This window comes from Sphaeramia orbicularis, chromosome 22, assembly GCF_902148855.1.
Source record: "Sphaeramia orbicularis chromosome 22, fSphaOr1.1, whole genome shotgun sequence".
In the NCBI taxonomy this organism is placed as follows: domain Eukaryota; kingdom Metazoa; phylum Chordata; class Actinopteri; order Kurtiformes; family Apogonidae; genus Sphaeramia; species Sphaeramia orbicularis.
The window spans coordinates 35,073,318-35,084,389 of record NC_043978.1 but is presented as its reverse complement, the minus strand read 5'-3'; the positions used below and the strand labels follow the sequence as shown (position 1 = coordinate 35,084,389).

The window sequence follows — 11,072 nt, the reverse complement described above, 5'->3', positions numbered from 1 at the left end:
GTTTGTAGGTATGCACATTTTGTCTGGAGGCATTAAATCAGTGAATATGAATATTATAACAACTTTAACTCAGAAAAGTCAGCCTGTGGTCAATAAAATAGCAAAGGCAGATATCCGCTGGTCTACATTTTTTAATGAGCTAAATCATACAAATAAAGGACAAATGTGCTGTTGAAGTGAGTGTTATGACACATATATATTGGTTTATTTACATTTATACAATACATTTATAAATCTTCCTCTAGAAAGAACCTGTAAAGTGAATTGTGAAAGTGAAGTATATGTGGTCACTCTGAGACAAACATACCTTTAGAGTAAAACCCATTCTCTCATTAGTTCTTACAATTTCACGTTTTGACCCAAAACTATATATTGGAAACTACAGCAATCCAGCAGTTTTGACTTAATTTTCTTCATTAGTGACTCAAACTTGGTAAAGTTTCACTACTTTTATTCTGGATGCATTTTACTTATAGATCAGTGTATATGAGCCAAGATGTACAATTGCGGAAAAAAAATTATTAGACCATCAAAAGTCATCAAAGACAATGGTTATGCAATCAAGTACTAACTCCTGTGTGTATCATGTGACTAAAACAGATAGAAAAGAAAACATGGAATGCCTAAAAGCACTGTTTTTGTCAGTACAATGCCATAGCTGTAGATTTAAGAATTTAAGTGATTTTTGTTATTATCAAGAAAACCATGGAAAATGGATAGATATCAGCTCTTTAATTAAACTTTCATGAACTATTTTTGTTGTTATCATATTTGTCAAAACAAATGTACCTTTAGTTGTACCAGGCATTAAAATGAACAAGAAATTGAAGAAAACAAAGGTGGTCTAATAATTTTTTCCACGACTGTATGTAAAGTAATAAATTCAGTCTTATTCTAATAAACCCTACACAAAAACACCAGACAACAATACAAATACAGATGAAACATTCTAAAATTCTAGGTAAATACCATCATATTTTTGAGATTAGTTTCAACATAATAGCATGCCCTCAAGCTTCTTATCACTATAGGTAGCTATGAGCTCATTTCTTGTAAGTCAGTCAGACTCCCGGCTCTGTGGATACTGCTCTCTGTAGGCATAAGGTAATTATCTGCAGGCACGCAAAGCACTAGCTGGCTAGCTCGTCCCCCTATGTTGAATATGAGGGCCAAGACTTCCCTTTATTTATTTATTTATTTCTGCATTTTGTCATCTTCAGTCCATATGACAAGCACATCCGTCATAAGGTAGCAATATTTTTCTTCCTAAACATTTGCTCTGTACATTCCAGAGTATGACTGGAGTTTTGATTTAGTGGGGCTGTGATGTATTCTGAGTGAATCATAACCTTCCCTGCAAGTTTCACGGTGAGTAAGACAAGGCTTTTGTCAAAACAGGGAGTCATCAACACAAATGACTTCCAGGAGACTTATTTCAGAGTGCTTTTCTCAATGAAGGTAATTCAACTCAGGATACTCATTCAGTCAAGACGTTTTGATAGTGAGTCGAGCCAGGGAGAATGAAACATATTATCATAATCTTACTAAACACACCTCACTTATGAAAGAAAATGCTGCCCTCTTGTGTTGAATCTGAGGCATTTTGATAAAAACATCTCATTTAGAAATAGAGTTGAGGGTGATGTTTGATGCCACTGTGCTGCTGGTGTCCTTGTCACTGCCTTCCTTCTCTGCAACAGTTTTGCTGCTTTTGATGTAGTAGATGAACAAGAAGAAACCTGCAAACACAGAGTACACTGGTCACTAAGCCTGTATCAGCCAGAAGGAGTGTGAAGTGAAGAGTGCCACCATCTCTACCTTGAAAGGAGTTGAGGATGGTGAAGATGTAATAGGAGGCTATGAGCAGAGGTCCATGGCTGAAGAAAGCAAAGGCCCAGGTGATGCCCAACATGATGAACAGGCCCAAAATGGAGAACGAGTTTGAGTTTACAGAGTTGTTGTCCTGACTTTTCCTTATTGCAGCCTTGAATCGTAGACTGGTTTGCACAGTTGCAATAAATATGCAAATGGTGAAGATGAAAACTACCCCATAGTAACCAACATTCACAGCCTGGTGAAGAATGGGATTCGAGATCCAGCACCTGGAAATCATAAAAATCTATCTACTTAGCAGCATGAATGTCTTTTTTTCTGCATTAGTCTTGCAGTCCATAATCATTTCTTACATTTTAGCTGAGTTGCCATCATCAATATAAATGACCATGTAGTCATACATTCTCAGGGCAAGAAGAACAATCACCACTGCAGCTGGTGTGACTTAAGAGAAAGAATATAGAGTATAGATTATTTCATATACACATGAAAACAATAAAAAGTGAATTTCAGTCCAGTTACAGATCTGACAGCAGCTATGTCACTGAAGATATCACCAGGTCTCTCAACAGCAAATAGCACTGTCCAGCTCTGTTTGCTGATTTGTTATTTCACTCAGTAGATCACAAAAAGTTATTAGAAAGTCATAGCTGTGTGCTCATTATTGAAACAGCTCTGAACTGGTTTAAGGATTACCTACCTGAGAGACTTCAGTGCAACTAAATAGAACATTTTACTTCAGCCTCTTTCACATTAAAAAAGGAGTCCCGCAAGGATCTGTTTTGGTGACAATTTTGTTCTCTATTTTCATAAATAAATTAGATAATATAATAATTTCTAACTCAAAAAGTTATGGACAGATTTGGATGAAATTTTCAGGGTTTGTTGGAAATAGGATGAGGAAGAAATGATTAAATTTTGGTGGTGATCGGGGGTGGGGGGGCCCACGGGGGGGGCCACTGATCGTTAGTGTGCAACATAACTCAAAAAGTTATGGACAGAGTTGGATGAAATTTTCAGGGTTTGTTGGAAATGGGATGAGGAAGAAATGATAAAATTTTGGTGGTGATCGGGGGTGGGGGGGCCCACGGGGGGAGGGGCACTGATCGTTAGTGTGCAACATAACTCAAAAAGTTATGGACAGATTTGGATGAAATTTTCAGGGTTTGTTGGAAATGGGATGAGGAAGAAATTATTACATTTGGTGGTGATCGGGGGTGGGGGGGGCCCACGGGGGGGGCCACTGATCAGCCTTGGCGGAGGTCTGCGCTCTCCGAGTGCTTCTAGTTTCTGATGACTTTTGATGGTCTAATAATTTTTTCTGCAATTGTATGTAACTATAACACACCTGGCTTTGTAACAAATGCTGTTTCACACCATCACCACTGTATTTTACATAGACCTGTAGGATGGATATTTCTAAATTAACAGGAAAAAAAAAAGTGTTGCTTTTTCCTTGTAAGGCGCTGTTAGGTACACTATCTGCTACACAAAGCCTGGCTGGTAAAGGTTTCCACCTGGATTTAACTAAGCAAATATATTGTCCAGCGGAAAAAAATAGTCCCACATGCAGTGTTTCATTGGACCGCCTTTAGCTTTTATTACCACATGCACAGTGGCATCCTTTGTGTCATGCAATATTTATGCAGTACCACAATAAATGACACGGCAGTTTTTGCATCCATATTGATGATGGAACAGTTGGATCACTGCTTAAAGTCTTTTCCATCACATCACAAAGATTCTCAATGAGGTTCAGATCTGCGCAGGAAATTTGCTCAAATTGAAGAAAATTTTGCTCTACACAAATAACATTTGGTCCCTCTCTTAAAACAGTAAAAGTTACTCTTTGGGTAAAGCTCTCCAAAGTCAATATAGAGCCAAATTTACTCTTTTTGGGAAAATACTTTTGACGCTGAAAAAAATGCTCAGTAAATTTTCCTGTGTGGAGTCCATGTATGAAAATGATGTGTCCAGTTTCCTGAATCACTGTTTTATAAGCCTGATGAGACTGATGCTTCCTACCTTTTTGCTTAGTTAAATCCAAGTTGAGATATTTTTGGCCAGGTTATGTACCTCTAGCTTCTTATCCTATCAAACTACAGACTATCGCTAACTGCTCAAACTCTTAAAACTGCTCCAAGGATAAACACAGAGTCTGATAGAACGGGTTTTTTCTCCATTCTTGAAATACCTTTGAAGACATTTTATGTACTATTATGATATACACGTAAAAAACAAAGTATATGTTACTTAGTTTTCTATGTGAATCTATTTGTTGCTACCACACTGAAGAGATCTTGTATCTTAAGGAGACCTTCGTGGATAAATAAAGAATAAATAAAATTAAGCACTTAAATGATCATTTTTCTTACCCCATCCTGTGACACAAATCTTCATCATGTAATGTTTGATATCAGCGGGGTTCTTCCACAGGTTAAAGTACAAGTGTAGTGCCTCCATGAAAAACCAGGTAATGGTAGCCAGCATGAAGTAATGTGTAAAAACAGCTATTGTCACACATGCACCAAAGATTTCCAGGTTTGCAATTAACTCATTTGTCAAGAAGGTCAAGTTCAGGGTGAACATGGCAAGAAAGAGATTCATCAAGATTTTAGTGCCAAGGCTCACACGGTTTTTCCTGTGAAGAAAGTGAGTTTGTTTCAGTAAAACCTTGCAATAAAGAAACCAGCAGAAACATGCAGTAGGGGGTGCTGTGATCTTTCACCTGATAGTAAAATGCATGAAGAGAGCCACTGCCAAGAAAAACATGGACACACCACAGCCAATAGACGTGATGTACGACAGAGATCGAAAATCAGAGGAACTTATGTTTCCAGGCGGAGGTGACTGATAAAAATAGAAAAATATTAGATTATATGCATCATTTGTAGCTCTTACAAACCTCAGATCACTTGTAATATCATCATTTTACCATTAGTACTGCAAAAAATGTTAGATGAGAGCATTGGCATGTGATGTTGCCATTGCTCTGAAGTGTCTTACAACCGTCCGGGATCCAGATTGGGTTTTTTCCTACAACCACAGAGGAAATTCACAGATTCAAGGTGATGACAAGTCAAGCAGTCACTGAAGGGACTCTTGTTGTAGGCAACTTTAAAGTATCAGTAAACAGTTTTACTACCTTTCCCATCCCATGATTGACAAGACGCAATTTTTCCCTTGCAGAAAAAGCAGAATAGTCATTCCTTCCGTTACATTATTATCTTGGGAAAATTGTTACATTAAACTTTTTTCCTTTACCTTTTCCACATTTCCATACTTAATGTCTATAGTATCTGTGAGGTTGGAAATGTTTACTCCCATGTCAATTCCCAGCATCTCATTGTTAAGTAAAACAACATCCTCATCCTGTTAAGAGAAGAAATAAACATTGATGACAGGGAGAAACAAAAGCGCAGTTTAGTGAGGTTGTAGTAATACATCATACATTATCTGGTTAAATTTACCTGCTCCATTTCTGTAAATCGGAAAACTGCAGCAAATGAGCCATTTCTCTTCATCGCCATGGTACTTGCTTCTTTTGGGATGTGCACAGATAGTGAAAAATTGTTCGCCAAAGTAGTATTGGTCCCACAGAACTTCAAAATAAAAAGGCATATTAGAAAAATTAAATAGACTCATGGATTTTTGATATTGTTTTTTACCTTTTCTACTTTTTAAAATAGCAAACACACATTAAAATCTCCACGTGTTGTAATGCACATGTTGATGTGAGATTGATTTTTGGGATGCAGTTTTGAGATAATTCCTTGAACGTTGCCTATTGTGACGGCTGCTGTGTTGGACTCGCCCATTTTTTCCACCAGGTACGAAAGATTATTAAAGATGTTGCTGTAATAGAAGCACATATATCTTCAACCAAATTTCAGCCATCATCACAACTTATAGTGACACTGTATTAAAAAGAACAGCACTATAAAAACAAAGCACTTATGGTAAGCAGTGCTCATTGCCATTACAGATTTTGATTCTTACACAGCAGTGTCAATGGTGGTAATGTTATTGTTGCCTGAGGAGGGAAGTATTATAGAAACATCTGGCTCCTCTGGCATCATACACCTGAAATGTCTGTTAGGGTCACGGGTTATTATAATCCTGTATTTTGTTCCGTCTGCACCTGTGTATTAATACATAGAAACAGTAATATTCAATGTCCAATGCCATGCAATATTATCTTTTATTAAAAATGAAAGTGTGACAAGGTATAAAATGATGTAGTTATTTATGTAACTCATAACAAAAACATCATAATACCTTCACAACCTTGGTCATCATTGCTCACATTATTTCCAAAAATGTTATCTTTTGTCACTCTAATATTCTTGTCACCTTAAACATATCAAAGATCACATATTGCAGATAAAGTCACACAGATTGTTGCTAGCAGTGATTAAAAATTGTGCTAATACAGAACATTTGTAAAGATAGTGACTTTACCTGAATCCAAACAATTCTTAGGGTTTAAAAGGAAACCTGTAACAGAATACAAGAGAAAAAATTGATGACTTGATAACATTGTTAGAGTAAAAATCTTGTTGACCAATAGGGGGCACTCTTACACTGCCGTCATGTGTTTTTTTTTTTTTAACTCTTAAACCAGTCTCCTCTTAGCTTTCAGCATTTGAAGCAATATGAAGAACTACAACATTAGTTACACTGGATCTACAATGTTACAGGATTTTCTGGACCTGACCATGATCTGTTTCACATTACCTGAGTGGTTGTAGACGTGGGATGGTGTACACTTGAAGGTCTGCATCGGTGTAGTCATTATGACAATATCTTGTGTGGATAGAGTACTTTCCATCAGAGTTAGCCTGTATTTTTGGTTAGGAATCTCCTCTATTTCAAACCCACAGTCATAACCAAAAATATTACAACAGCCTGCAAACAAAACAGATTTCACAGACATCAACTAATGAGAGACCAGCGGTTGTACAGTTGCAAACACATCAAAACTCATTTTTGAAAAACACAGTATTGTTTTTTCTTTGTGAAAATGATTGTCTGCAAATTGTCTGATAACAGCATAGGCTGTCATCATAAGCCTTATGATGACGCTTTATGCAGATATAACCTTTAAGGTGCATTTTAATGGTGGAGTGGGTGTTATTACAGTGTCAGTGTTGACAGCATGAACAGGCCTTCAATGAAAAAGGATTGAACACCGACTGCACGTATCAAATCTGCAGTTACTGTGGTGAAAACTGCGGTTGGGAACACCCATCAAATATGCTCAGTTTAGAGATGAAAACATGTTCTCAGGTCTGGTTCGTCTTCAGCAAAAAAAATCATGTCTATAGAACGTCATTGCTGTCATGTAGCATAGTGTGGTTTTTGTCAGAGAAATAACTGCCTTCATTTCTAAGAAAATCAAAAATCTCTAAATGGTGACAAATTCTTTTAGAAGATAAGCGATCAGGATCTAGATCATCATCATTGTCGTCTTCTTGGACAGGGGTGTCAAACTCATTTTAGTTTTATATCTCAAGTGGGCCGGACCAGTTAAATAGTAGGTTATTCTAATCTATAATTAATGAGAACTGCTCATTTTTCTATCTATATAAGTCCAAAAAAGTCAAATTAAATGATGAAAGTTTTTACATATGGGTGCCCCTACGAAACCGGTACCTAAATACAGGACATGGGGGCTAAAAATTCCAACCAGATGTAGACTAATGTTACAAAGCAAGTTTGGAGGCACTTTGGGTCTATTTTAAAAATAAATATTTACTGAGATAAAAGAGACACTATTTTTCAGATAAAACACATTTTTAAATCATTTTTAATACAAAAATCCACATGTATCACAGTAAAAAGGATACAAAAATGGTATGCTACTATTTTTTGAATATCTCTTTAGTCTCTCACAGGTACATTTTGGGAATTGAACTAATTATGCAAGGCAGTGTTTCACAAAAATGACCGCTGTTGCAAAATCATTTGCGATTTATATGTATTTAACTGGGTAGTTTCTGCATGTAACACAAGTGGACGCGATGAATTACATACAACACCTGGAATGAGACTGAGATTCATGAAAAACCCACATGTCTGGATTAGAAAAACCACTAGGATCCTCAAATTTAACACAGTGTCCTTATTTATAGCAGTATGTAAGTCCATTTCAAGCCATGTGTTCCAGATAAAATTCACTGACGCCTAGGTAGTTTTTCCTGTCCCAATTTTGGTCCTGTTTTTGGCCCCAATATTTTATTAAAAATTCATTAATTTTGGGATGGCTCAGAGCAAGAGTATAATTTTTTTTTATTTTTATTTTTTTTGCATTTATCTGAGGTCATCATTAGGTACATCCTGGGGGGAAATATGTCTAAATTTCTCTTTTATTTTTGGGTCTAAAAAGCTGGCAAAGTGCCAGGTACCAAAATGTACCCAGTTTCATAAAAACTATCATATTCTTTCACAAAAAGTGGAAAACCTGAAATTTCTTATTAAAAAAAGTGCAATTTTAACAATATTATGCCTCAACTTATCATTTATACATGTGCATTATATGTAGATCACAGTGGATCTACAAAGGCACAAAACATTTAGTAACAGGTATAATATTGTTGAAATTTGGAGTTTGGAACTAAAATGAGTTTGACACACTTGGCTGTTAATATCTTCCGTTTAATTTTTTTTGCACAAATTCGTCCTGTGGGCCAGATCAGAACCTTTGGTGGGCTGCTTTTGGCCCGCAGGCTGTATATTTGACACCCATATTCTTGGAGGACTGAAAAATATGTATGTAGATATACAGATATATCCAACTGCAATTAATATGAATATATGTGGGATGTATTGTGAGCTTCTGAATTGTTTTTCAGTGTCTTTTTTTCCATTATGAGATTTTAATATGAAACAACTACCTGAAGAAGATTAAATTAGCGTGTCACAATGCTATAAGTTTTCATGTGAGAATGTATCTCCCTAATAAGCTAAGAGAATTAAAGTTGATTATTTATCCTGCTTCATGATGAAACTGTTACTTCTGGACAGCTCACACATTTATAATCATTTTACAGTACCTGCTTGTGCTTTATTTTGATTAGAAACGACACAGAGTTTAATCCCATTGCTTTCATCGTGGAGTTCATCTGAAATGAAACATAAAGCACCCATTACTCATGACTTCCTCATCACTTTCTGTTATTAGTAATTTTATTCAAGTGATGCTGCTTTGTTTACCTGAGGAGAAATGACATCCACTTTGTAATGATCCCATAGCGACAGCAAGGATCTTTTTATGTTGGCAGATCGTATTGTTTTGTGCTTCATTACCTGTCAGAATTAAAAAATGAATCATTTCAATCTATTAAAGGATGATCAATTATCTACAAATCTGTTTCAGTTTATATATGCATGAATGGTATTAACCACATTAACCTGACATTTATTCAGTTTCTATGCAGTTTTATAGTCTATGCAGTCTAATATGTAGTTTTTTGTTATTTGTTGGTGTTTCATAAACTTACCTGAGGCGTCACATATACTGATTTTAAAGAGGGTCCCGTTTAACAGAATTATGATGCTCACTGCCAATATCCAGCACCACTTTATATCCTGTAATAGCATTTTTCTAAGAGAAAACACAGTATCAGTTAAAATCAGATTCAATTATCTAGCCACAACATGTATCTATTATGTAGTATTTATCTATTATCAAAGTGGTAACGATGAAACAGCAGCTAACATTATCTGACCGATTTCCAGCACAGCAACAGTCCACAATGACCTAACTGTGAGGATGTGTGAGGAAAGATGCACCATATCTGCCTCTCTGATTTGCCATGCAAATAAAGCAAGTCCGCTTCTCGTTATACAGTTTACAAACAGGGACATCATTGTGGATATTTTCATAAATATACAGTCCTTAACAGTTTCATAGACCATCTTTACTTATTCGCCTCGTTGACCATCCAGCATAATGAAATGTTTTAATGCAGACTCTTTCATTTTCAGAGAGCTCTCGACATTTTACCATTCTGCACAGGAAAAAGTAAACTTAATTCAGCTTTTTATTCCCAATTTTGAGCTGCCTCACAGGGCTGAGAAGTCACAAATTATTCAAGCAAAACATTCAAGCACTAAAACTATTTTTTCAGTCCATTAACTCAAATAACTATATTTGACAACTTCATCAAGAAATAATAATGTGCTCTGCTACTTTTCATTCATGGATCACAATAATCATTATATTTTAGCATTAGAAATATCATTTCAGTTAAATAGCTTCTATATACTGGTGCATTAACCATCACAGAAACATGAAAAATTATTTGGGTAATTGCCAGTGCTGTTAATATATGTGGCCTAAACCTACATATGTATTTCAGTGCCCTAAAAACACTGACACAACACAATCCATTTATTTTCCAAACTTACGTCCAGTCAAATGAGTGGAGGAAAGTGATTGTGAAGTATTTTCAATGTAAAGTCTTAGCTGTAGCAAGTTTATTTTAATTAATTCAAGACTTTATTAGGAGGCGCACGTGACTGAAAAAATTCAGCACTTAATGACTAAAAAAAGCTGCAACAAGGTCTTATCAGTTTTAAAGCTAAAGGAATGTATTAGTGGATTTTATATATATATATATATGTGTGTGTGTGTGTGTGTGTGTGTGTGTGTGTGTGTGTGTTCATTTATTTATTTATTTATTTATTAACTCAGATGTGGAATCAATAATAAAATGAGAACCCACAGTTTATGCTTTGGCCTTTATTTTCCTTTTCCTGATTTTCATGTTAGTCATAATAAATACATTTCTTTTTTTAACCCTGTTGTTTTCATTGGTTGTAAATGATACTCTCCTGATGCAGTGTTCGCATCATATTTTCTTCCAGCACAGTCGTGAATACTGTATGCACAAAGAGGAAATGCAAATGTTTGAAATAAACAAACACTATCATTCTCCCAAGAACAAGTTAAGAGAGCAGTGTAGGGCATTTACATGAGCATATAAGAGGGTAATCCAAAACCAAATCTTACCCCTGTAAATAGTTTTGAAACAGTGACCTTTAGAACCAAGTATGAGATGGAACATGTCAAAGCTGTTTAACCCATAAAGACCCAGTGCTTCTTTTGTGACAGTTCCCATTTGAATTTTCCTCTCTAGTTAACCTTTCTTAAATGATTTATCGCCATGTATTATAATATTATCCTGTAAATCATGTATTTACCTTTATTTAATTCACTGATCATGTAGATGTTC

The 11,072-nt window shown here is 35.7% G+C and overlaps 1 protein-coding gene across 1 annotated transcript; it reads right to left on the bottom strand.

The window, feature by feature from the left end:
* Positions 1-755: 755 nt before the first annotated feature.
* On the bottom strand, positions 756-9,578 carry LOC115413293 (adhesion G-protein coupled receptor G2-like). The gene is made up of 18 exons (XM_030126036.1): positions 9,564-9,578; positions 9,336-9,439; positions 9,049-9,141; positions 8,889-8,957; positions 6,571-6,741; positions 6,295-6,330; positions 6,112-6,186; positions 5,833-5,974; positions 5,532-5,688; positions 5,304-5,435; positions 5,098-5,205; positions 4,979-5,015; positions 4,769-4,869; positions 4,562-4,683; positions 4,209-4,474; positions 2,187-2,277; positions 1,819-2,102; positions 756-1,739 (listed from the first exon to the last, which is right to left on the bottom strand). The coding sequence occupies exons 2-18, from the start codon at positions 9,433-9,435 to the stop codon at positions 1,618-1,620; spliced, it is 2,106 nt and encodes a 701-aa protein (XP_029981896.1). The 5' UTR covers positions 9,436-9,439; positions 9,564-9,578; the 3' UTR covers positions 756-1,617.
* Positions 9,579-11,072: the final 1,494 nt, after the last annotated feature.